The following is a 23,720-nucleotide window of genomic DNA, read 5'->3' on the forward strand; positions in this document are numbered from 1 at the left end:
TTTTGTGTGATGTCTTAACTGAAAATACTGCTCCAAAGCCTAATTTGAATTCATAGTATGCAAACCATTATTATGAAGTTAGAACTAACCATATTTTCCCAATTGGGATATCATGGCAAACTACAGTGAGTGAGAAAACAGAAAATATGTGAGCTTACATAAATGATCCCACGTGCCAGATTGTTTTGGTGTTTATATGTGAATTGAACCAATGCAGCAATATTCAGTCTCTTGTTTTTGCCAAGGAAACTTACATTCAAAGTAGGGAAAACAATGACTGAACATACTCAGCCTAAAATGTACATAGTAATTGTGTTATTTACTTATTGTTGTCTGTATGACAGATGGTAACTTCATTTGGTGTGGGTTGACTACCTTGAAATAATTTTAGAAATTCATTACCCTACCACCAGCTTCCTCATTTAGTGGTATAGGGTTTTTTTAAAAGAAAAAAAAAACCTGTAGTCATTTCTCAAACTAAAGACTGAAAGTAGATTCAGCTCCAGAGGAAATAATAAACCAAGGGCTTACACAGAAAGACGATAGACAATGTGTGTAAGAAGGGAAATTCAGACAGATTATTGTACAAGTTGCAAAGAGAGAAGTGAAGAAGGAAACTGAAACAACAGCTGGTACTAGAAACCTAGAAAAAGCAAAAAAGGAACTATATCAGGAACTTAAGTAGGAATACTGTCTTGTATAGGACAAAATGACCTGTGGTGATTCTGCTTTATACAGTTGCAGGAATGGAAATAATAGAATTATTATTATTATTATTATTATTATTATTATTATTATTAGTTTATGAATCACTTTTCACAAATGTCTGAAGGCCATTTATAACCTTACAACAGGAACTAAAAATAGGTTTTAAAATGATAACAAATTAACACCCAAGGACATAGGAGCCAACTCCTAGGGGCTGAGGGGTCTTCACCCCCTGATAAAATATTTGAGGGGTCTGGGCCCCCCCAAAGTTGATGGGCATTGCCATTCAAATAGTGTGTGCACACTCTATCATGTGATCAATTATGCAGGGTGGGGCTTACCTGGGTCCCCCAATATCTTATTCAAGTTGGCACCCCTGCCCAAGGGAGTGTCCTATATTTATTCAACCTTGTTGAAACAAAAGTGACTTCAACATGGGCAAAATGTAGTTTCTAGTTGGTTGAACTGCAACAGGATAGCTATAGTTAAGGCATAACACTTTGGTCTCATTCACATGTCATAGTAAGCCAAACTACGGCTCACTACAACCATACAAATGTTTGGGCTCCCAGAAGGAAGTTGACAGCCTCTTTGCTCCTTACTTTGCTCCCCATACCTATTTCTCTTTCCTCCCTACTTCCACCTCCAATCTCTAATTGCCACTCCAAGCAATTTGGTTAACCAATCTATTCCCAGTGACTGTGGAGCTGATGTTTTGCAGGTGATTCCCCAGCCTGCCGTGACAGCATGCTGGATTCCTGCTAGAAGCCAAACTTGGCTGATCATTCGATTTCTAATGATACAAGCTATGTACAGATTTGGAGTAAGCCCTAATGGATTAAGTGGAGCTGACTTGCTGCCAAGTAATTGCACATAGGATTTGGGTTGCAGATGTGGTAGAAGCATGTTCAGTGCAGGGAATGGAACTGTCATTGTACAGTGCATAACCGTGATAGTCACAATCACACCCCTTCACAAGCGTCTAAGTTTATACAATAATCTTATAATTATAGCGTCATAACAATTATGGGATGTGTTGCAGTAACCAACGCAGATCTCCATGTGTTGCCTTTCAGCTTGATCTACTATTTCCTGTGCACATACTTGGGAAATTATTTGGAGTGCTGCAATGTCTTCTCTCAGCCTGGCTTAAATTATGTTTTCTGTTAAGTTCCAGTGTAGCAGAATTTGCACACCGTTCTCTTGAAACTCGTGTTTTCTGTATTCCTAAATGTTTACCTTTGGAGCATACAGTGGGCAAAAAGCTCCCCCTACATGCTGATTGGGCAGTTTGGGGACACTGGAGGAATTCTGCTGCATAAATAGTAATGGGCAGTGCTTTTTTCTGGGAGTATGCATACCCCTAAACATTTTGTGAATCTAAGTTTGGCCTCATTGAGGGGCAGTATTTCAATATAAATAGGAAAATGAGAGTACCCCTAAACATTTTTTTTAGAAAAAAAAGGCACTGGTAATGGGTCTTCAACCCTCTGCAACCCTGGACCATGGCACCACTGTGCTTAACATAGGTAAAGGTAAAGGTAAAGGTACCCCTGCCCGTATGGGCCAGTCGTGTCCGACTCTAGGGTTGTGCGCCCATCTCACTTAAGAGGCCGGGGGCCAGCGCTGTCCGGACACACTTCCGGGTCATGTGGCCAGCGTGACGAAGCTGCTCTGGCGAGCCAGCACCAGCGCAGCACACAGAAACGCCGTTTACCTTCCCGCTATAAAGCGGTACCTATTTATCTACTTGCACTTAGAGGTGCTTTCGAACTGCTAGGTGGGCAGGAGCTGGGACCAAAGACGGGAGCTCACCCCGCCGCAGGGATTCAAACCGCCGACCATGCGATCGGCAAGCCCTAGGCGCTGAGGTTTTACCCACAGCGCCACCCGCGTCCCAAGTGCTTAACATAAGTTACTCCAAATCCATTCAAGGTGAGATACCATTGTCCATTGTCAAGTCTGCTTGTTAGAAAAGTACAAACCAAGTTTCAGCTTTCTCTTTTTATGAAACAAGACAATGCACAGAAGAAACTCATCTATCCCATCCAGGATTGGGAAACTACAGGCCTGGGTCCCCACTGTGGGTCTCAATACACCTCTTTCTGGCCCTTGAGACTCTCCCCAGGAAACTCCCTTTCCTGGCCCTGTTCCACATGTTCCTCAAATGTTTTGCCTGACTGGAATGTGTCCTTCAACTGTGATCATTCCTCTTGCTTGCCTGGATTGAGGATGGAGAGAGGTGTATTTGAGTGTTTAAGAAACTTCAAAATATGTCTGGAATGCAGTCTACTGTACAAAGCTAAAAGTCACATTAGATGCTTTGCCTGTTTTTCTCTCTGGCCACGGCCATAACTGGCATGTGCCCCCTGCCCCTAATCTTTCAGATAGCGTTTACCCAGTGTTGCAACTAAGGGTCAAGCTACACATTAGTCATCCTAGATTTGGAGAGATGGTGTAGGAAAAAAGAAATATGTTGGTAATAGTTAGCAGCATATTCAAATTAAATGCTTAGGACCAGACACACCTCTTCTTGAGCAAAATGCAGCTGTGTTGCCCCAGCAGAAAAGTTTTTAGCCTTAACCGTTCCTCCCAGACATCATTTTCCTGCCAAAAATCAGCTCCAGAAGTTCCCCTAACAGTGCTATTTGCAGCACTGCTCAACACTTCCTCTTTCAGTTCTAGGTTCCAGCTACTGTCACTGGGAAATCACTTCAAATTCACTTATTCTGCTTCTGCTCTTTATTGCTTTCTTTCCATTAGCAGGCTTGTCCTAGGCTGGTACTTAGAAAATGAACTGTGGCTATTGCATTATTATTATTATTATTAATTAAACTTATTAGTCGTTTGTAACTCAAAAGGTTCCGAAGTGACTTAGACTGAACACGCACACACACACACACACAACAGAATAAAAGGGGGATCATATAACACATTAATAACCAGCCCACCCCCATAACAGTAATAGAAAACTTTGGCAGCATGGTAACAAAAAACAAATCAATATTCCCATTAACCAGAAGACAGAAATAAAAACTCAACCCTGACACCTGCTCCCTATCCCTAAAACCATCATAGTGTGGGCAGGAGGTATTTTGAATCTCGTTTCTGCCCAACCTAAAGTATGTGGCTCTTCCTCTAATCTCTCTTGGTTCAGAATGGTGTGTCAACATAGTTTAGTAATGCTCCTTTGATGTTGCTTCCATTCCACTAATAGTGTGAACGGCTGAGAATAATTGGCAGAAGACAATTAGTGATAATGAAAACACATTATGGAATGTTTTGAATCAAATACGTCAGCTCCAGTTTTGTTTCAGTGTCACTGGTTACCAATTTGTTTTGGGGGGCTAGCTTTTAAAGCCCTAAGTGGTCTGGGGACAGGATACTTTAAAAAAGGGTTGGGAGACCTGTGGATCTCCAGATGTTACTGGACTACAACTCCCACTGCGCTGACCATTGGCCACTGGCTGGGTCTGATGGGAGTTGGCGTTCAGCAACACCAAGAGGGCTGCAGTCCCCCCCCCCCCAACTTCAAGGACTCCCCTTCCATAATTGTCTATTCAAACTCTCATGTAAACTGTCAGAAACCCTGTTCTGTGTCTCCTCTGGTGGCAGTAAAACCTTGACTTTATCTGAAAACTGAAGACACCTTGGATGTCTGCTCTGAGCTTGTGACAGACAAGCGGGGTAAATGTAATTTCACCAAAACAAACAAGTGTCACTTTGGATGTGTAGGAATGCAGACATTCATGCTCAATTTGGTGGAAAGAATGCTGCCCATAAAAATCACTTCATTGCTTGCTTGTGTGGCCTTACATTCTCTAATAAAAAATAAAAAATTCAGTGCTAACGTCTTAAAGGAGCTTCTTGTTTCTTGGGTAACTGTTTTGGCTTAACATCTAATATTTTAACCCAGGTGTGAATGAAGAGAACAATACAGCAGAAACAAACAGCCACAACCATGGCAATTCTGAAACTCTCAAGAGAGATCACAGAAATAAGCTGATAATGAAGGAATACATTTTAAGCTGCAAAGAGGCGACACACATAATACAGGGTGGGGAGGGAGGAAGGTGAGCAGAAAATAAGAGAAGGAAAGAACGGAAGAGAACGAAAATACCAAGATCTGTGGATTAGGCAAATGCTGATGCATCAGAAACGGCAGGTGCTGTTTCAGAAACGATGTACACTATTTATCCTTGAGGACATTTTGCTAGACCTCACAGTTTCATAGGAACACTGCTTCCTCCACCTGGTGCACCGGGTGGATTAATGGACTACTCAGCCAGGGAGCTTTCTTAGCAATGTAAGTGCAAGGTTAGAAATAAGAGCCCAAGTGGCTATCACCAAGTGCAAACATGGCAACTGAGGAATATGGTGGCCATGTATTCCACTTCACAGAGACCAGCTGTCCTATCCAAGTCCTGATTAAAAATAAAGAACCATAGGAAGGGAGAGCAAGGGCCTTGAAATTGCCCGCCAATGGTTTAGCTCTTGGACAGCAGCATTCCCTACTATGGTATTTGTATTTTAAATTTTAGTAATTACTTATACATTTGCATCTATACATATTAGCACATGCAAATTTTATGGTAATCTGTGTTTTCTCTTTTTAGCCATGCATTTCCTCTCTTTTCTTTGGCACAGCACACATGGTGGGGATGGACAAATCAATTTCAGTTCCTTACCTTTCCAATCTAAAATGCAGCTCATGATTTATATATATTTGTTTGCAACTGTGCCAAATAAATAAGGTTTTCCCAAGGATTTTACCTAACAAAATGCATTATTCGGTGCTATTTTTACTAATGCATGCTTCTTTTATGAACACATTACACAAATACACCTTTTATATGTATTTTATGGTTGGAGAATTGCACAGAAAATTATGAGAAGAACAATTTCTGAAGGATGGCTGTGTTTCAGTTTGTATACTTTTTTTGAGAAGGTTTAGGTTGGGTTCACATTAAAATGTAAATTAAATCAAATTTCTCCCCCATCCCTAATAAGTGGTCACCCTGTTGATAAGGCAAAGGATTTCTCACACTCTTTTCTTGATTCTTCCACAGAACATGTTGCACACAACATATGTATCACTCAAAGGATTTGTTGTTAAACATGACCACCATTGATGTTCACAATCCTGTTTTGCTTTAATTCAGAAACTTTGTTGCACAAACAATACAAAGCCTTTAACTTGTCTGTTTGGTATTCTGCTTGTTTGCAGTTCAATAACTCTCTTGAAAACTGATATACCAGAATGAGATTTTGTACATACATTTAAGGACAGTTCAGCATTTCAACTCTGAATATCAGTTCTACTTCTCCCCTTTTTCAGTCACCTTAGATTTCTGTTCTGACAGGTATCATAATGCAACCTTTCAAATACTGGAATGAAAGTTGGCATTCATCTTCAGGACATCACATTCATATTTGATCTTCTTTTCCCTCATCACAATGTAATACATCCCTTGAAAATTGAGATATTGGAATGATTTTTCCCCTCCATATTTCTCTGAAGTTAGAATATACTTTCAGTTGCCATATTAATTTGTGGTGGCAGTTGGAAGATGGAAGTCAGATTGTAATGCAATATCTGAAATGAAGAATCTTGAATACTGTGATTTACCCACTCTAGTTTTGTAACTATTTTAAGTACTATTTTAATAGCACCATATCAGAACTGCATGATTTCTGCAAAGAGGCAAGTGCATACATGCCTATATGTCACACCATCTACAAATCCGCGTGTTATTTTATGCAAGTAATCAGACTTATGTACACTTAAAGGGGGGCTAGCTCAGTGAAAAAGCACCAGCTTCGTGTGCAAAAGGTCTTAAACCCAAAACAGCTACATGATAACTGAGCACATTTCGGGGGGAAAGGAGGGTGGTGAACTTTGGGGTAGTGAGATGGAATGGAGTACCCTGGAAAGGGCATAGCTAGCTGATAGGGAGCCCTGAATGGGACCACTCCACACTGCAGCACTTTGTCACAGATAGTACATGTTGAATATATCTCAATTTTCTCACAAACTCTCACCCCATCACAATAAGTGGTGTGGGAGAGACATATTTTCCTGACAACTTCAACATATCTGGAAATGTTGCATCTTTACTCCAGCTGCGGTCAAGCCATCTCACACTTCATCATTCAATGCACAATCACTGAAAGTCCTCTCTAAACACCGTCATCCTATTATCTGCCTGTTCATTCGTCTTGTTTCCAAGTTATTCCAGATGTGTCCACGGCTTTGTCTGAACATTGCTTCTGTTATCCACGTTAGCTTCTTGCTTCCACTGCTAATTGGACCACTTATCATCATTTTCCTAACCTAGAGTGCTCCGGCCTGCTTCTCTCTCTACTCTGCTCCCCTCAACTCTTTTTACCAAAATGCCGTACAAAACAAAACACAAGCAAGTGAGCAGCAATGAACAGCAGTCACTATTTGCCTGCTACTCTGGCCTTGTGCATTATCATATCTTAATGCTGCCCAACCGATGGTTTCTGGACTCATCATGAACCTTGCTTGATATTCCAGTCCAAAAGCTCTCATACTCTACTCTGACATCCCTACCCCACACCAAATCAACAAGGCTACAGTCAGGTGTTCATTCATTCCCTTTCCATACATAGTCAGGGTCGTGTTTTAAAACCAACACTAGATGACACCCAGTGTACTGGAAGAAGCAAATATCACCAGTGTCGAAGGAATGATTCTTCAACATCAACTTTGTTGGGCTGGTCATGTTGTGCAGATGCCTGATTATTGTCTTCCTAAACAACTACTCTATTCCCAACTTAAGAATGGAAAGCGTAATGCTGGTGGTCAACAAGAGGTTCAAAGATTCTCTCAAGGCAAATGTAAAAAAAATGTAGTATAAACACCAACAACTGGGAAACACTTGCCTGCGAGCGCTCCAATTGGAGAACAACCTTTACCAAAGGTGTTGTGGGCTTTGAAGACACTCAAACTCAGGACAAAGGGAGAAATGTGCTAAGAGGAACACACGCTTGGCAAACACTCACCGTGATCAACTCCCACCTGACCGGAAACCTATGTCCCCACTGTGGAAGGACGTGTGGATCCAGAATTGGCCTCCACAGTCACTTATGGACTCACTGTTAAGATCATGTTCATGGAAGACAATCTTACTTGGCTACGAGTGATCCCCAAAGAAGACGACACCCATAAGCAAGTGCTGAAAAGGGTGTGAGAAAAAGGCCCTGTCTGGGGGGAGGCGTGATCATATGTATTTTAATTGTCTGATTTTATGTTAATGTGTTATACATTTGATGTGAGCCACTGTGAGCCCGGTTTTGGCCGGGGAGGGTGGGATATAAATAAAAATTATTATTATTATTATTATTATTATTATTATTATTATTAAGAAAGGAACAGATTCCTTTGGAATTCGGACGGGCAGCAGATTCCTAAGCAGAAGCTGGACCCCACTTGCATTCACACAGTGGGCCATACTCCATAGAAAGCGCGTCCAGAGGAGGTTTGTGCCTCCAACTTGTCCCAGAGCCATTTCTCTCTCCCGCCTCCAATCATGACTGACTTTTTGCCACCAGTCCAAATTCCAAGGAACTCCTCACAGCGACCTCCGTAAGCTTTTGTGAACGTGAGCCCAGCTCTCCTCAAGTCTCTCACAGCGCGCCACATACTGACTCGCCTGTCCCGCTCCATGCCCCTTTCCTCACGTTCCGCCGCTCCAGACCCGCGTCGCTTGGGGGGCGAATCGAGAGAGAGGCAGCGAGCCCGCCCTCAGCCCGTGCCTGCGTGAGGGCAAGCGGTTGTGGGCGGAGGAGGGAGGCGGCAAGGCGGTCGGGGCAGAGAGAGGCCTGCCCAGCAGTGTCTCGCCGCCCCAATGGGCGGCCGCGCCGGCGAGAGTAGCAGCGGCAGCAGCGTCGGCGGCGTCTCGCGCAGCCTCCTCAAGATGGCCGCCTCTCCTGAGCGACCTGCGGAGGCGGCGTCGGCTGCTGTGGGCTTGGCGTTACGGAGGCACCGCTGAGGAGGGTGGCAGCCGGCTGGCGCCGTTCCCCCTGCGGCGGCGGCGGCGGCGGCCCCGGGCAGACGTTGCGAGCTGCAACACCATGCGGCGGGGCTAGAGCCGGAGGCTCCCACCGCGAGCAAGGATGTTAGCTGAGGTAAGAGAGCCGCAGGCGAGACGGACCGGGCAGCGGCGGAGGAGAAGAAAAAGGGGCCCGGAGGCTGCAGGCCGCTCGCCCTGCGCGGCGCTCCGAGGGGTCCTGCCTCCGTGACAGCGGCCAGCCGCCGGCGAGAAACTCCTCGGGCCCCGTTTCCACGGCGGCGAGGGCCGTTGGGTCCCTGGATAGTTGTTGTTTCCCCCCCCGCGGGCCCCTGTGGGTGCTGCTGCCGCCCCTCAGCAAACCGGCCGAGGGTGGCTTTGGGTCGTTTCATAAGGACGTCGGTGTGATGAAGCTGAATGCCCGGCTGCTCCCGGTAGGCCTCCTTCGGGAGGCGTTGGCCTCCGGATGCAGGTCCGCACCTGGATTTCCTTCTCCATCCCTTCTCGGGGTCTCCCCTCCCTCGGTTAACTGACGAGCACCGGGGCAGCTTTTATTACCCCGAGCCGAGAGAGAGGCGGCCACCAGCTCGGCACTTTCCTTATCTCCCTCAGTTTCACTCATGTGACCCTGCAGCAATATCTCGTAAAGGGAAAGCGAAGCGGGTTGTTGATAGTATTGTTCTTGGCGGTGGTAATGTTACGGAACTTTCTCAGTGTAAAAGAAGCAACCCCGAATTTTTTTTATTTTTTTTTTAGGGTGGTTTGGGGGTGTGTGATGGGACAGGAACTCAAGTCTTGTTTTCTCAGGACTGCCTGCTGCTTAGACTCAGCCAGCCTCAAGGACTTAAACTTTTTAGGGTACTGTAATTAGAATTGTGGTTTGTGAGTGTTGCCTCCTGTGTTGCTGCTCATCTTTTGGTGGAGTGGGTAGGACTTGGGGCCCTTACAAATGTGTTGCCGGAAAAGCATTTCATGTGTTTTGTCCTCTCTGTTGTCTGGTATTTATTTGTTTTTATTTTTGTCAAGCTGCTTTGAGACTTTTTATTGGGGGGGAGGAATAAAAATGACTTCCTGTACTAAGTAAATAATAGCAGCAGCAACTTGATTGAATGCTAGTGTTATGCTTTTGGTATAAAGTGTGCTAGCTGTGTTCTTCCAGGTTAAGGAGCAAACACTCTTTTAGTGCAGACCTATGTACCATATAGTGACTCAGAAGTAAGCCCTATTGTGTTCAGTGGGACTATTCCCAGGTAGGTGTGCATAGGATTGCCACCTTGCTATGTTTTCTGCAAAAGTGTCAGCAAGCTTTTAAGTTACACAGAAGTGCTCAAAGCTGCTAATTCTTTGCTGTTGTATTTTTCTGGATACTTAAGTGGTCAAGCTGCTGGTGGTTAATGGGTCAAAGGTATTGTTGAATAATACATTGAATACCTTGTGATAACTCAAGTCGCTCACCAGTGCTGTGACCCTAAAGGTATTGGCTTGGACCATACTGAACGTATGAAGCTCCTTCATACTCTGAGATCATTAGTACTGTCTATTCCTAAGTGGGACCAGCTTTGTGGAGTCCAGGGCAGTGGGTTTTCTCAACCCTGCACCCCTAAATTCTTTTAATTGATAAGTGCATCTGGGGTTCCTGGTTGCAAAGCAATTGATGCGCTCTTGTCATTAAATTCTGCAAAAGAAATGATTAATAAGATACCTTGCTGCTGCTTTCATGTCATTTCAAACTGTAATGTATGAATCTGAGGACTATGTACAGTATATGAATTCGGCAACTATACGTGACAACCAAATAACATGGTTACTGTTGCCGGCACTAGACATTTCCATGTAATTTGGAAGCTTGCATGCTTTTTCACCAACAGAAATGATGACATAAGAAGAAACTGCTGAATCAGGTCAGTGGCCCATCTTGTCCTGCATCCTGTTCTCACATTATCAGCCAGATGCCTGCGAGAAGCCAGCAAACAGGACATGAGAGCAACAGTAGTCATTGCAGTTCCCAGCAACTGGTATTCAGAGGCATAATGCCTCTGACAGTGGAGATAGATGCAAACATATTATTCTCTGAAGTGGTGTAGAAAAAAAAATATTAGCAGATAGTATTTATGTAGTGCTTTGAGTACTCTAAAGTGCTTCACATATATGCCTTGATAATAATGCTTACAATAGCCCTGTATGGAAATTCACTCTTACTATTTCCACATTGTATATTGGCTGAGGCTAATATATAATGATTCGCCTAAGGCTACACCTAATCATTGTGAGGCAGATGCATACTTGTTAACTATGCAGTAAAATACGGTTTTTATTTACATTTCCTGTTCATCCTCTGATCAGCTGCTTAAAAGTTCACTTGACCAGATAGCATTTAATAATGTATTGTTCTTTTCTCAGGATTTATGTACATTTTTGGTACGTGTTGGACAGGAACTTTCTATTTTGATCTGTCTCTTTCATTTTGTTCAGATATGTACATTCCAGAATGAAAGGTGCAGGGTGGTGCTAGTGGATTTCTATCAGCATAAGAGCTGGAGATGGAGATGCCTTGCACAGTGAGCACTTGACTAATACTGCTATCTATGTAAAATGAAAGGAACTTAAAAGCAGCACTGGCACCCAACCTCTATATCAGCCTTGCAACTCATTTTGATTAAAAGATCTAGCTTGGGGGAAATCAGAAAAGTGCGAGCATGAAGTATTACACATATGTCATATTTAAATGGCTTACAGCACTGCCCTATACTTGTTTGAAAGTGTGTCCTGCTCTGTTCATTGAGGCTTAGTCCCTAATGTGTAGGACTACAGTCCTAAAATAGCTTTTGAGTATCAATACTTGTTTAATAAGTATTGTAACACAGTTTTACTGGTGCTTTCATTGGATAGTAGTTGTGCATGTTTGACTGAACATATTCAGTCAGTCCTAGGTTTCCTTGCTGATATTTTAGTACTAATCCCCCCCATGCTTTTTTATAGAAATTTCCCCCTCCCTGCTATTTTTTTTAAAGTTCATAACATTGGAGAGAACCAAATAGATTGCCTAGTTCTACCTTGAGTGGAATATCTTATACCTGAAATGCCTGCAATGGAAGCCTGTGCAACTTAAAATTAAACAAAGAAACACACTCAGCAAATTTCCAGGAAAAGGGGATCACCAGTACCAACATTTCTTATAGTTACAAAGTTTCCCTCCCTGAACTCACTCTAACTTACAAGTGGTATGCTATCCACATTGGCAAAGTTCACAACTTCTAGTTGATTAATGAAACACAAATATTCATCATTCTCAAATATAAGATTGATATTTGTCTACTAGGCATTTGTTTTGCTAATATTTGTAGGGGGTCTATAGTGGGAGGGGAGGATTGCAAAGCAATGCATGTGTTCGTGAAGATTCCATGGTGGAGTTACAACCGTTTCCTATGCCTTTGCCAGCTCACTGCAGCCGGGGCAAGAGAGAGTGGACATCTTTCACCTGCTCTGGTTTTCTTCTCCCACCACCAAAAAACTTGTTCCCATTGATTGTCAGCTCCAGAATTTGTATAGCTGTGGGATCCTTATGTGGTGTGTGAGGAAAGATTGAGGGCACAGGGAGAAGGAGACGACAGAGGACAAGTTGGTTGGACAGTGTTCTCGAAGCTACTAAAATGAGTTTGATCAAACTGCGGGAGGCAGTGGAAGACAGGAGTGCTTGGTGTGCTCTGGTCCATGGCGTCACGAAGAGTTGGACATGACTAAACAACTGAACAACAACAATAAGGATCTTGGAGCTCACTGCTCTCTTGTTGTTGTTTGCTCTTTTGAATCAAAAGGTTATCTATGAGATGTGGGCATTCACATCTGTATTATAAGAAATACAACATTTGATGACCCAGTCTTTTCTAAGGCTGATGGGCTGCCCATTAATCATGTTATTATAACTTTGGTCACACTTCTTTGAAGTCTCTCAGCCTCACTCACCTCACAGAGTTTTTGTTGTGGGGGTGGAAGGGAAAGGAGAATGTTAGCTGCTTTGAGACTCCTTAGGGTAATGATAAAGCAGGATATCAAATCCAAACTCCTCCTCCTCCTCCTCCTCCTCTTCTTCTTCTAGATTTTCCGAGCTTAAAAGTGGAAAAAAGCAAAAACAGTTAGAAACATCAGTCTGCTTATCACATGGTCCACAGCCTACACATTTTTGAGGTTCAGATTAATGACATAATAGAACTAAAATTAGGACATATTATTTCTGGGAATAGGAGAATTGCTGACTGTCTACATTTCTTGAAGGGAGCCAGACTCTACTTTTGAAAATAAGCTATAAATTGTTAAAATAACTTTATTAGATAAAGCTGAATAGTTCTATCATTCTATTGCTATCATTCACACCATGTTAATAGATATGGGTACCAATAACAATGATTGTTTTATCTCTACTAGAATGTATATATGCAAACTGCATCTTTGCAGTCTTGCTTGGCGTAGGACAAACTATGATGAATAAATCAAAGCAATTACATGCACACAGTCCTGCCTATATCAGTCATAAAATTAAGTTGGTAAAAAAGTACAAAAGTCAGAAATGGCTAGTTTTAAATAACTAAAGCTATTGGGTTATATTCGGCATTAGTCATACCCTGAATGGCTCCATTGACGTTAGTCTGTTGACTTCAGTATGTCTACTGACTTACTAAGTATCACCCACTATAATGGGTAGGAAATTGGATTTTGCCAGCAGGCTGTGTTGTTACCTCCCTCACTATTTCTGCACTCAACTGATGCCACAATGACACTGAAATCAAAATTTGTAGATAAAGGCACAGTGAGGATACGTGAAGGCCCATGCTTGGAGTTTTGCAAGCCCTGATAATTTTGCTGATAGTTGGAGTTTACAAAACCATGGTCACAGTGCTTAGCAGATCCCACAGTCAACTGATCAGAACTTTATGGACTGCTATGTACTAGGTTTCACAACACCAGGATCCGGTTTTTTGGATAGATGTTTGGATGCTAGAAGTGCTCTAGACAGGGTGTGTAATAGTCAAAGAAACGGTACTATATAGTTTCCAGGTGATACATACAATTTCCTCCTTACTTCCAAGTGTACCTCGCCCAGAGGCAGCTGTAGGGGAGCATGACTGGTGTGATTGCATCAGGCAAGGAGCTTCTGTTCTGGGGTGCTGGAATAGTCACCACCACTTTTACTCCAATGAAAGGTGAGAGACAGGAGGGTGGGGGCAGGGCTGGCTTTTGACATATCACAGGGCGCCGCTGAAATTTGAGATGCCGAGGTCCACCACTGCCTTGGCTCTGTGCTTATGGTTATTGATTTCCCAGCCATCCATGCTTGATTTCCCAGCCATCCAAGCATTCATTTATGCTTACCATCTAAACTTGTGCAAATTTGAACTGGCACAATGTATTTAAATAACACATTTTTCCTAATGCAGAATATGGGAGTTTCTCAGTATTTTTGTACCATCAGCTGTAGCTTTTATTTTATTTTATCCTACCTAGTGCAAATATTTTTTGAAGAGCATATTTTTTCCTTTGTTGAAGAACTTATCTAAGTAGTAGTTCTGATGTTTATATATCCACAGAGATAGACAATTGTGTCTAACACTGATTTTAAATAAAACAATTACAATTTTGCAGACTAAAGAAAATTCTAGTATATTTATAAAGTATAAGTGAAAAGTTCAAACACTATAGGCCTTTCTCATTATGTGATTTACAACTGCACAGACAAGCACAATTGTGAAACACCATAACTGAGTCATACTTCTATTATAGATTTTAAGAGCTGACTGTGAAAACAAGCTGGGTGACACCTTGCTATTTGCTCTCCAGGCCTTTGCATTAGGACCACATTGTCATCCTGTTTGTTACGTCAAGCAGAGGATACAATATGAGATAATATGTGATCATGCACACAGAAAACTTTGCCATTTGGTATTTAGCAACCCTCTTCCAAGTGCCCACTGAGTGGTTGGCCTATAAGGGCAAAGAGGACAGTACTCTGCCACTCTTGCAACCCAGAGCCAGAGGCACTCTTCTTTAACCTTTTCCCCATGTTATGTCTACTTGCTTGGAGTCTGCATCACTACTGCCTGGGTATATACCCCCATAACCCTCCAGAAAAAGAAAGACAAACACCAAAGTCCCTCCCACATGTTGTGGGATTATTTAAGTTCATATAGTCAGCTGATGTGGCTAAGGGGCTGGTGGCCATCACATCCGACCGTGTGCCTTCAAGGCATATTAAACCTAGCGAGGAGCGGGTGTTGACTGGTTGGGTTCAGAGTGTGGTGAATATTTCATTGCGTAAGGCAGTGGTTCCTGTAATGATGCAATCACTCTTAAAGAAACTAGTCCTGGACACCTTGGACTGGAAAAACTATCAACCAGTTGCAGATACCCACTTTGGGGGCAGATGGTGGAAAGAGTAGTGGCATGGGAACCATAAGCATCATTGGATGGCACAAGTAAACCTGCATTGGATTGGACTTGGTGTGGTAAAATAAATTCGTTTCTGAAGGTAATATTTTCTGACTTCTCTGTAGGAATAATATGGTAGCACTATATGTAATTATTTATTATAATGTGATTTCTAACACAAACATATGCATTTTCCTCAAAGAAACTCCATTGTGAGTTCATTTAGACTTGCAGTCATTGGAGTACATGTACAAGTGCAAACTTGCAGTGCTTTGCCTACCATCAGCCCTGCCTATTCTTAGCCCTGGCTCTGCCTGCTGTTAACTGCCCTTCCCACTGTTCAACCTACCCCAGTGGACACCAGCTTGCATTGGTCATGGCTGATTGCAGTTGCACACAGAATTCCATGCACACTATGCCACTGTGCTGCCTGTACTCTGGTAGCAGTTGCTCACTAGCAGCATAACCCATGACTACCACACCCAGGAAGAAAAAGTTCCTGACTTCACACTTCTGCTGCTGCAAATGCTTGGCTGAAAATATCTAATCTTAGGATGCATGGGTTACTCTTGGGCTTTTGAGCACAGGGGCATTGGCCCTTCTTTGTAAAACTGATGGCTTGACACAGGAACTTGAGTGGTGAGAAATAAGTCGTTAGGATTGTGTGTAGCTGCTGCTATGACCAAGTAAGCATATAATTGCAAAGCATGCAGTATTGCAGGCAAATATGCAGATACTTAGAATTAGGGCTTTAAGTGGTAAAAACTTCTTGATATCAATCTTAGTTGCTAGTTATAAGCCACTTATAATTTTACTATTCTCGTGTAGGCTGCCACTGGATTTGAAGTATTGTCACGTGCATTGTTAATAGTCTTAAAGTATCATCATGTGTAATTCATGTGCATTGTTGAAAGGTACTATACTGCAGCCTTGTAAATAAGCTCTCAATAATTACTAGACTGCAGTCCCTTTTCTTACTGGTTTGCTAAGAAATTAGCAGCTTGCTTTTCCATGCTGGCCCTTGAGGAGGTTAAGCCTCTTAGCAGGCAAATAAAAAGCCTTATAACAAGTGGACTAGCGGAGGAGGGGCGAGTGATCTGTGAGTCTGCTTCGGATTGTAAAAGAGTAGACTTCCATTCTTCTCTGGTACAGAGACAAAGTGTGCTGCTGGAGGAGGGATGGGGTCCTTCCATGAAACCTTCTCATTGTCTGACATGTACCAAAAATGTACATCAATCCTGAGAAAAGAACTTCTCAAAACAGTATTTCCTCAATAGTCACAATACATTATTAAATGCTATCAGGTCAAGTGAACTTTTAAACAGCTGATCACAGGATGACCAGGTAATTCTGGACACTTGCTTTCCATGGAATTCCTGGCTACTAGGCGAGTGCTTATATGTGTCTGTTGTGATGCTTACATCAATGTTTGGCTTTTAACAAAGCACTTTAAGATGGGAAGGTTGACCCTTATAAAATGTTCATTAGCGATGCAGATGGCTCGAAATATGTTGCCTATAGTATCTAGTTTTGTTTCAGGAGAAAGTGGTGGTGAAGAGTTCTAAATGGGGATCTTGGAACAGTGAAAAACTAAAAGGAGATGGACAAAGCAATATGATTATCAGTACATCTTCCCTGTTCCTTCTATCATTATTAATTCAAATGCTCTAGTTGCTTTTCTCACCCAACTTTGGTAGGTAGTCATCTCAACATGCCTTCCATATTCTAAAGTCATTGTTCTTGTTAATAATTAAAAAAATCGAGTTATGTTTTAAATCTCTTTTCAGTGTAATTCTAGAACTTTTAATAGACAGATTCTATTTTTGTAGATTAAAATATTATGTCAACTTGAAATAATGAGGCACAAGTCTCATCTTCACAAGCTTCTATTTTTGTTTAATGCAGACATGGACAGACTTCAGGGTGGTGAGATCTGTTTTGTTTTTTGCAGGAATGCTGAGGTTCACCAAAGGGACCCAGCTGGATGATGGGCCCAATTACGTACTAAACCCAATGAACTGTGAACTAGAAGAACTTGCATATATAAGTACAAATATACACCTGAGTTACCACAGATCAGGAAATTATAACAGCCTCATTGACACTTATTTTGGGGGGTTTGTGTATGTGTTGTAGTTGTTAAATAATTGGGAACCAGAAAACATGCCTCTGCAATGCAAATAATCCACAGATCAATCTGTCTTTGCTTGTCTCTGTCTTAATGAACTTTTCTTGTAGTTGTAATGGGGAAAAACCTTTATACAGTCATATCTCGGGATAAATATGCTTCAGGATAAGTATTTTCGGGTTGCGCTCCACAGCGACTCCAAAGTAACGGAGTCAAAATGACATCACGCACATGCGTGGAAGCGGCGAAACGCGACCTGCAGATGCGCTGTCGCGTCTTACGTTCTATTCAGGATGCGAATGGGGCTCTGGAATGGATCCCGTTCGCATCCTGAGGTACCACTGTATATTGAACCTGTTTGTATATTACTGCAGGTACATCATGGGAGTTAGTAACCTATATTGCTGAAATTATTTCTAAATAATAGAGCATCATGATAACACTAATCACCCATGGGTGTGATACCTAGTTACCAGTTTGAGGTCCTGTATTTCTTACTTGCCTAGTAGGAGTTGTTTCAGCATTAGCTTTATGTTGCTGTTTCACTTGTCCATGATAGCAACAGCACTATTTCATCTAATGGTATAGTATTAAAATAATAGAAGGTTGATGTCACAAGGTAAATGCCATAATAGACAACATAAATGGTAATGTAGTGTTTAGATGAAGGTCAGTATCATTTGGAGCAATATAATGCTTTGTTATGCATAGCACTGTTCACTTTGTCTTTATGTTAATTGCTTAAATTTAGTTGACTCAGATGTCTTTATTTGGAAGACAACAGGTTTGAAGTTTAATTAATTCTATGTTGTGAGCATAGATGGAATTAGATCATAACTGAAAAGCAGCTACATAGAAACAATATAAGGTTTTGTAATCTTGAGCTCTCCTTTATCCCAGACATCAAGGGTGAGCTTAGCTGACATGCTAAAAGTGCAGTTCTCAGTATGTGCTTTCAGAAGTAGATGTTGGTGAGTTCAGTGGTACTGCCAAATAAGTAGGACCTATGCACAGGTTTGTAGTCTAAGCCTAGAATCTTAAGCACACATTTAGTTTTGGAACTTGAATCTCTTTGCTTGATGTATTTTGGAGTTGGAATGTAGAATTTCCATGACCCTTGATTTGGAAGTAACTATGGGATACAGTTGGCTGAATCCCTGTTTTTGAATTTGAGGTATGTTGCATGTGTCATAATTCATTGTCTCCCCTTGCTCAGATCACAGGAAGTGGAATTTATGAATTGAGCTTTAACATGTACTTTACTGTGTATGCATATGATTTAAATTGCTTTCTTCCTGACAATGTGCAGAAAATCTTAGCCACCTATAAATATCCACCCTAATTCCTAATTTGCTAATGCAAGCATATTGCAGATTATCGACTGTGTCCTACTCTCACTCTTGTTTTCTTATGGAAGAGAAAAGGTAGTATTGTGGCAGCACCACAGCTAGCACCCTCAATTAAAACACAGTGATTCTGTAAAATCTGTAGGAAAAAACCCAAAGGAAGCAGCCTTCCTCAAGCTGGTGTCCTCCAGATGTTGTTGGACTTCAACTCCTATCAGTTCCAGCTAGCAGGCACAACAGTCAGGGAAGCAGCTTGGGAAGGCTGCCTTCAGGGATGGAGAATTCCTCAGAGCAGCCCAGGACAGATTCTGCATTCTGTCAACACTGAGCATGCTTAATCTCTATCGGGAGAAGAATTCACCCCGAGAGGAATTCATCATATTAGAGAGAGAGAATCAAATTGAATCGAATCATAGAGTTGGAAGGGACCACGAGGGTTTTTTGCCCAACAACTCTTATTGATCCTCTCCTCGCCCTTCTGGTCTAGATTGGTGCTATACCAGATAGCCAGATAGATACAGCTGGGTCACAGTAGGGCAGTTCATCAATTTAGGTCTCAGTAATTTATGCCAGGTCAGTCTGCAATCATAGGAAATAGGAAGCTGCTTTATGTTAAGTCTCACTACTGGTCCATCTAGCTTAATGTTGTCTACCCTGCGAAGCAGTGACTTTCATAGTCCTACCTGGAGATGTTCAAAAGACATTTGGGTTCAGGTATCAATAAACCTGGTTGACAAAATCACCTAGTGCAGTAATATCTCAACCTGATTGAACAGCTCCAAAGAGCCCAGTGGGCAAACAAGCAGCATAGTGGCTGATAAAATTCAGTGTAAGATGCAAAATAATGTATACAGACAGTGACTAGGACAGGGGTGAGGCACGCAGGGGCTGGGAATGGAACCCCCACCTGAAATCGTCATCAACTGTATTGGGATGAATTATTTGTTACATTTCTAGATTGCCCTTCCTCCCAAGGGAGCCCAGGGCAATGTACAATAAAATAGGGGGTGGGGAATAAGTATCCTAAATAAAACCTAGCAATAACCAATATACTGTAACATCAGCAAAACTCAGAACCATTAAACACAACATACCACTATCTTCAGCTGTATTAAAGCAAACTAACCTCAGCTTGTAAAAGTCTGCATAAACAAAAATACATTCAACTGGCATCTAAATAAGCAAAACAAAGATGATGGGGGGGGGGGGGAGGCAGCCTGGCCACGGAAGCAGATGCTACTTCTGCCATCCCTTTTCTTAATTTGTCCAGAGTTTCCCAATGCCATACTGTGACATACCTCCTATTCACTACCAGTAAAGGCACCCTAGTCTCATTTTCAGCTCATGCAGGCACATAATACTAAATATCCAATTAACAAAAACAGCTATTAAACAGTGAATCACATTGGTACATATAAAGAATGCAAATAGAATTATTAAATTGTGTCATATGAGCAAGGTACTTAAAGTGCTCAGCATCAATACAGTGGTACCTCTGGTTATGAACGGGATCTGTTCCGGAGGCCCGGCTGCATCCCGAAAACTTCGTAACTGCAGGCACCCTTCTGTGCACACGTGCAGTGCAATTCAGTGCTTCTGCACACATGTGCAGAAGGCTTCTGTGCATGCGCGCAGTGAAACCGGGAAGTATACACTTCCGGGTTTGCCGCATTCGCAACCCGAAGTTTACGTATCCAAAGGGATACGTAAGCAGAGGTATGACTATATATGCAAAACAATAGTAATAGTTGCAGAAAACAGATTTAATAACCAAAATAATAAATAGTGTAGTAAACTTTTAAATAGTGTAATAAACTTTTAAGCTAGTAAAAACATTTAAACCTTCAAAAGTGTACTATACCTATAGTCAGTGCTTTTTTTTTCTAAAAAAAAAAGTTTATGGGTACTCTCATTTTCCTACTCATGTTGAAATGTTGTTTTTGTTGTTTAGTCGTTTAGTCGTGTCCGACTCTTCGTGACCCCATGGACCAGAGCACGCCAGGCACTTCTGTCCTCCACTGCCTCCCGCAGTTTGGTCAAACTCATGCTGGTAGCTTCGAGAACACCATCCAGCCATCTCGTCCTCTGTCGTCCCCTTCTTCTTGTGCCCTCCATCTTTCCCAACATCAGGGTCTTTTCCAGGGAGTCTTCTCTTCTCATGAGGTGGCCAAAGTATTGGAGCCTCAGCTTCAGGATCTGTCCTTCCAGTGAGCACTCAGGGCTGATTTCCTTCAGAATGGAGAGGTTTGATCTTCTTGCAGTCCATGGGACTCTCAAGAGTCTCCTCCAGCACCATAATTCAAAAGCATCAATTCTTCGGCGATCAGCCTTCTTTATGGTCCAGCTCTCACTTCCATACATCACTACTGGGAAAACCATAGCTTTTACTATACGGACCTTTGTTAGCAAGGTGATGTTTCTACTTTTTAAGATGTTGAAATACTGTCCCTCAATGAGGCCAAACTTAGATTCACAAAATGTTTAGGGGTCTGCATCGCCCCAGAAAAAAGCACTGCCTATAGTACACAACTGCAGTTTATAATTCATCTTAAATATTTTGTGAATATCTTAATTTATGTCTCACATAAGTTCAACCCTGCCACTCACCAGAAAGAACTGAAGTATGTTCACTTGCACTATCATTGAATGAAGCACTATATAGTTCTCCGAGTCCCACTATGAGCTACTCTAGTAAACCATCCACCAGCTTGTGGAGAATAGGGGGTGTGCCCTGTCCCCATGATATCCCCCAAATGACTCCGTAAAGGGTTAACTCCCTTTGCTGTTTCCTCAACAGGATCAGCCCACAAGTTGCCTCCCACAGCCAGATCAGTTTTAGTGAGCTCCACCTGGAAGGTGTTTGGTTTTAGCTTCTAATCAGTCCCAGGCTGGCTGCACTTCATGTCAGTTTGCTGATGAAACAGCAGCAGTTGGTGGAAAAAGCAGGTGGGCTGCATGTTATGGCAGTGTTGTTTTTTTTCTTTTGTCACTGACTCACTGATACTGTTGGAGTTCTTCTGTTCTCATCTTGGTCAGCATTGAACAAGACAGTTAAAACACATTATTTATACATTCAAAGAAACGTTTTTAAACATAGTTAACATGAAGTGAAGATGTTAGACTTCATGAAGCCATTATTTTTATTTTTATAGAATATTTTGTACTTTTGCAAAACCTAACCCAGGGTACCACCTTCATGTATTGTTTCCAATAATATAACACATGTTTACTAGAAGTAAGTCCTATTGAGTTCAAGTGTTTATACAATGATTGCAGCCTAATTAATATACATCAGACTAGGTTGTCAGTCGAAATGCTATTGTCCTCTTGCTATTTCACAAAGAGCAGAATTGGTGGAACCCCTAATCATCACACCAAAATTGAAAATATTTTTCTTTTAATTATTTATCTTTGTTTTAATGTAAATGTCAAACAGAAAATTCAATACTACAATTCAGCCTGAAGGAAAAATAATTTGAGCAAATAACTGAAAATTCAGCTTTTATTTGAACACTATGCTTAATCAGAATTTCATAGAATTTTGAAATCAAGTAATTACTATGTTGAGGAAGTTTGAATGCAAAGAAATAAAACAAGACCTTTATATAATTACAGCATATGAAGTTAACCAGTAATTAAAAGCAAGACATGGTTGTAAAAATAGATGATAATTAGTAATGAATAAATCATCACTATTTCACAGGCTGGTCCTTGGTGTATGGTAATTTTTTTCAGCAACTCAGCAATGAAATACATTACCATCCTTTTTTAAAACAACTATGGGGTCTTCCTCGTCTATGCCCGTTGCTCTGAACTATATCATACTACTGTAATCTGATGTGCTGTTTTCCATCCTGGTTCTTGAAAATCCATTGTGTCCAGCAGGACTTAGTCTGTAAAACTTCGATCAGGATTTTGAGTTAAAATATCTCAGCATGTACTGTGGAGGGGAATTCACAAGTAGGTTTGTACTAACAAATTTCCATTCATGGATTTCTATTGAATCCAGATAGTTTAGTTTACTTGTTCATAGAATGAGAAGAGGCACCTTAATGCAGTCCAGCATAGTCCTCTTCCCCACCTTCAAACACAATTTGTCTACTGCCCTTTCTTTTTTTCTCCCTGATGTTTCTTATCTTCTTCAAACTGCTGCATGTATTGAGAGGAAACTCTTCCTTTCTCAGTCCCTCTGGTAAGTGTACAGAGGTGGAAAATCCTGCTATTCATTCTGTTCTTCAAACTGTACTTGGGAACTGCTGAAGGACTTTGCAAGAAGAGCAGGGGCTTTCCCCCTTGGTGAGTGAGATTGTTTGTGGATGCCACTTTGGATGATACAGTATTGGAAGCAACATGACATGAACTATTTGCCGTGGTAATATATTTACCCCTGCGTGTGCACGCACGCACGGACATTCAATCAATCTATGTTTTAAGATTCCTTAAAGGCTTGTCAGGTGTCCCTCAATGGGAGAATAATAATGACAGACAAGCTTTTCTGAAGTACAGTTGCAGAAGGAGTGCTGGGTATGCAATAAAATACATTCATGTGAAGCTACAGGGAAAGCATGGCCACTACTCTAAATAAGCTGATTATGCTGTAGGATCCTCTGCCACGTGCAATGCATCTGTGTCTGACATTCATGGCTTATTTGGCAGTCAGTGTTCAGTGTTCCTTGAAGGTGAAAAATTTCAAAGCCACTATTATTTCTTCCTCTTATTTTTAATAGATCATAATAGTCCTTGACCTGAACTGTTTACATTGTAACAATGAGATTCTTACAGGAACAGAACAAGGCAATTCCAATTGTCATAATAAACAATGGAACTTGTTGCCTGCCAGCCCATAATCACCAGTTCTTAGTTAGAGAAGTGAGAGATTATGAAGACAGCTGAATAATGAAGTACTTTTTAATGATGCACCTGTTTTAATGCTAGGAAAATGGCAATATTGTGGAATTTTCTTTCTAAGGTTGTTATAAAAACGTGTGTTAGCAGTCTAATAGAAGAAATGCAGTGAACTTGGCAGATAGGACTCAATGCAACCAAAAATTAAGCACATTTGAATTCCCGTAATTCAGTGGG

The 23,720-nt window shown here is 41.7% G+C and overlaps 2 protein-coding genes across 9 annotated transcripts in view; one reads left to right on the plus strand and one right to left on the minus strand.

The window, feature by feature from the left end:
- Window positions 1–8,365, minus strand: part of HDAC9 (histone deacetylase 9) — a 466,741-nt gene extending 458,376 nt beyond the window's left edge. For both annotated transcript variants that reach the window (XM_083578505.1, XM_083578499.1), the window contains exon 1: window positions 8,274–8,365. The gene's annotated coding sequence lies outside the window, so the exon portion shown is untranslated. The remainder of the gene's footprint in view (window positions 1–8,273) is intronic.
- A 37-nt stretch (window positions 8,366–8,402) lies between these two features.
- SNX13 (sorting nexin 13) overlaps window positions 8,403–23,720 on the plus strand; it is a 63,955-nt gene continuing 48,637 nt past the window's right edge. For 3 of the 7 annotated variants that reach the window (XM_083578551.1, XM_083578555.1, XM_083578553.1), the window contains exon 1: window positions 8,403–8,862. In XM_083578551.1, coding sequence (XP_083434677.1) covers window positions 8,851–8,862 — 12 coding nt within the window. In that variant the 5' untranslated portion in view covers window positions 8,403–8,850. Of the gene's footprint in view, window positions 9,217–13,013; window positions 16,858–23,720 lie in introns of those variants that run through there. The other 4 variants (XM_083578556.1, XM_083578554.1, XM_083578552.1 and 1 more) reach the window with 4 other exon arrangements.

The sequence above is a fragment of the Podarcis filfolensis genome, assembly GCF_964270895.1.
Source record: "Podarcis filfolensis genome assembly, chromosome: 12".
NCBI classification, from domain to species: Eukaryota; Metazoa; Chordata; class Lepidosauria; order Squamata; family Lacertidae; genus Podarcis; species Podarcis filfolensis.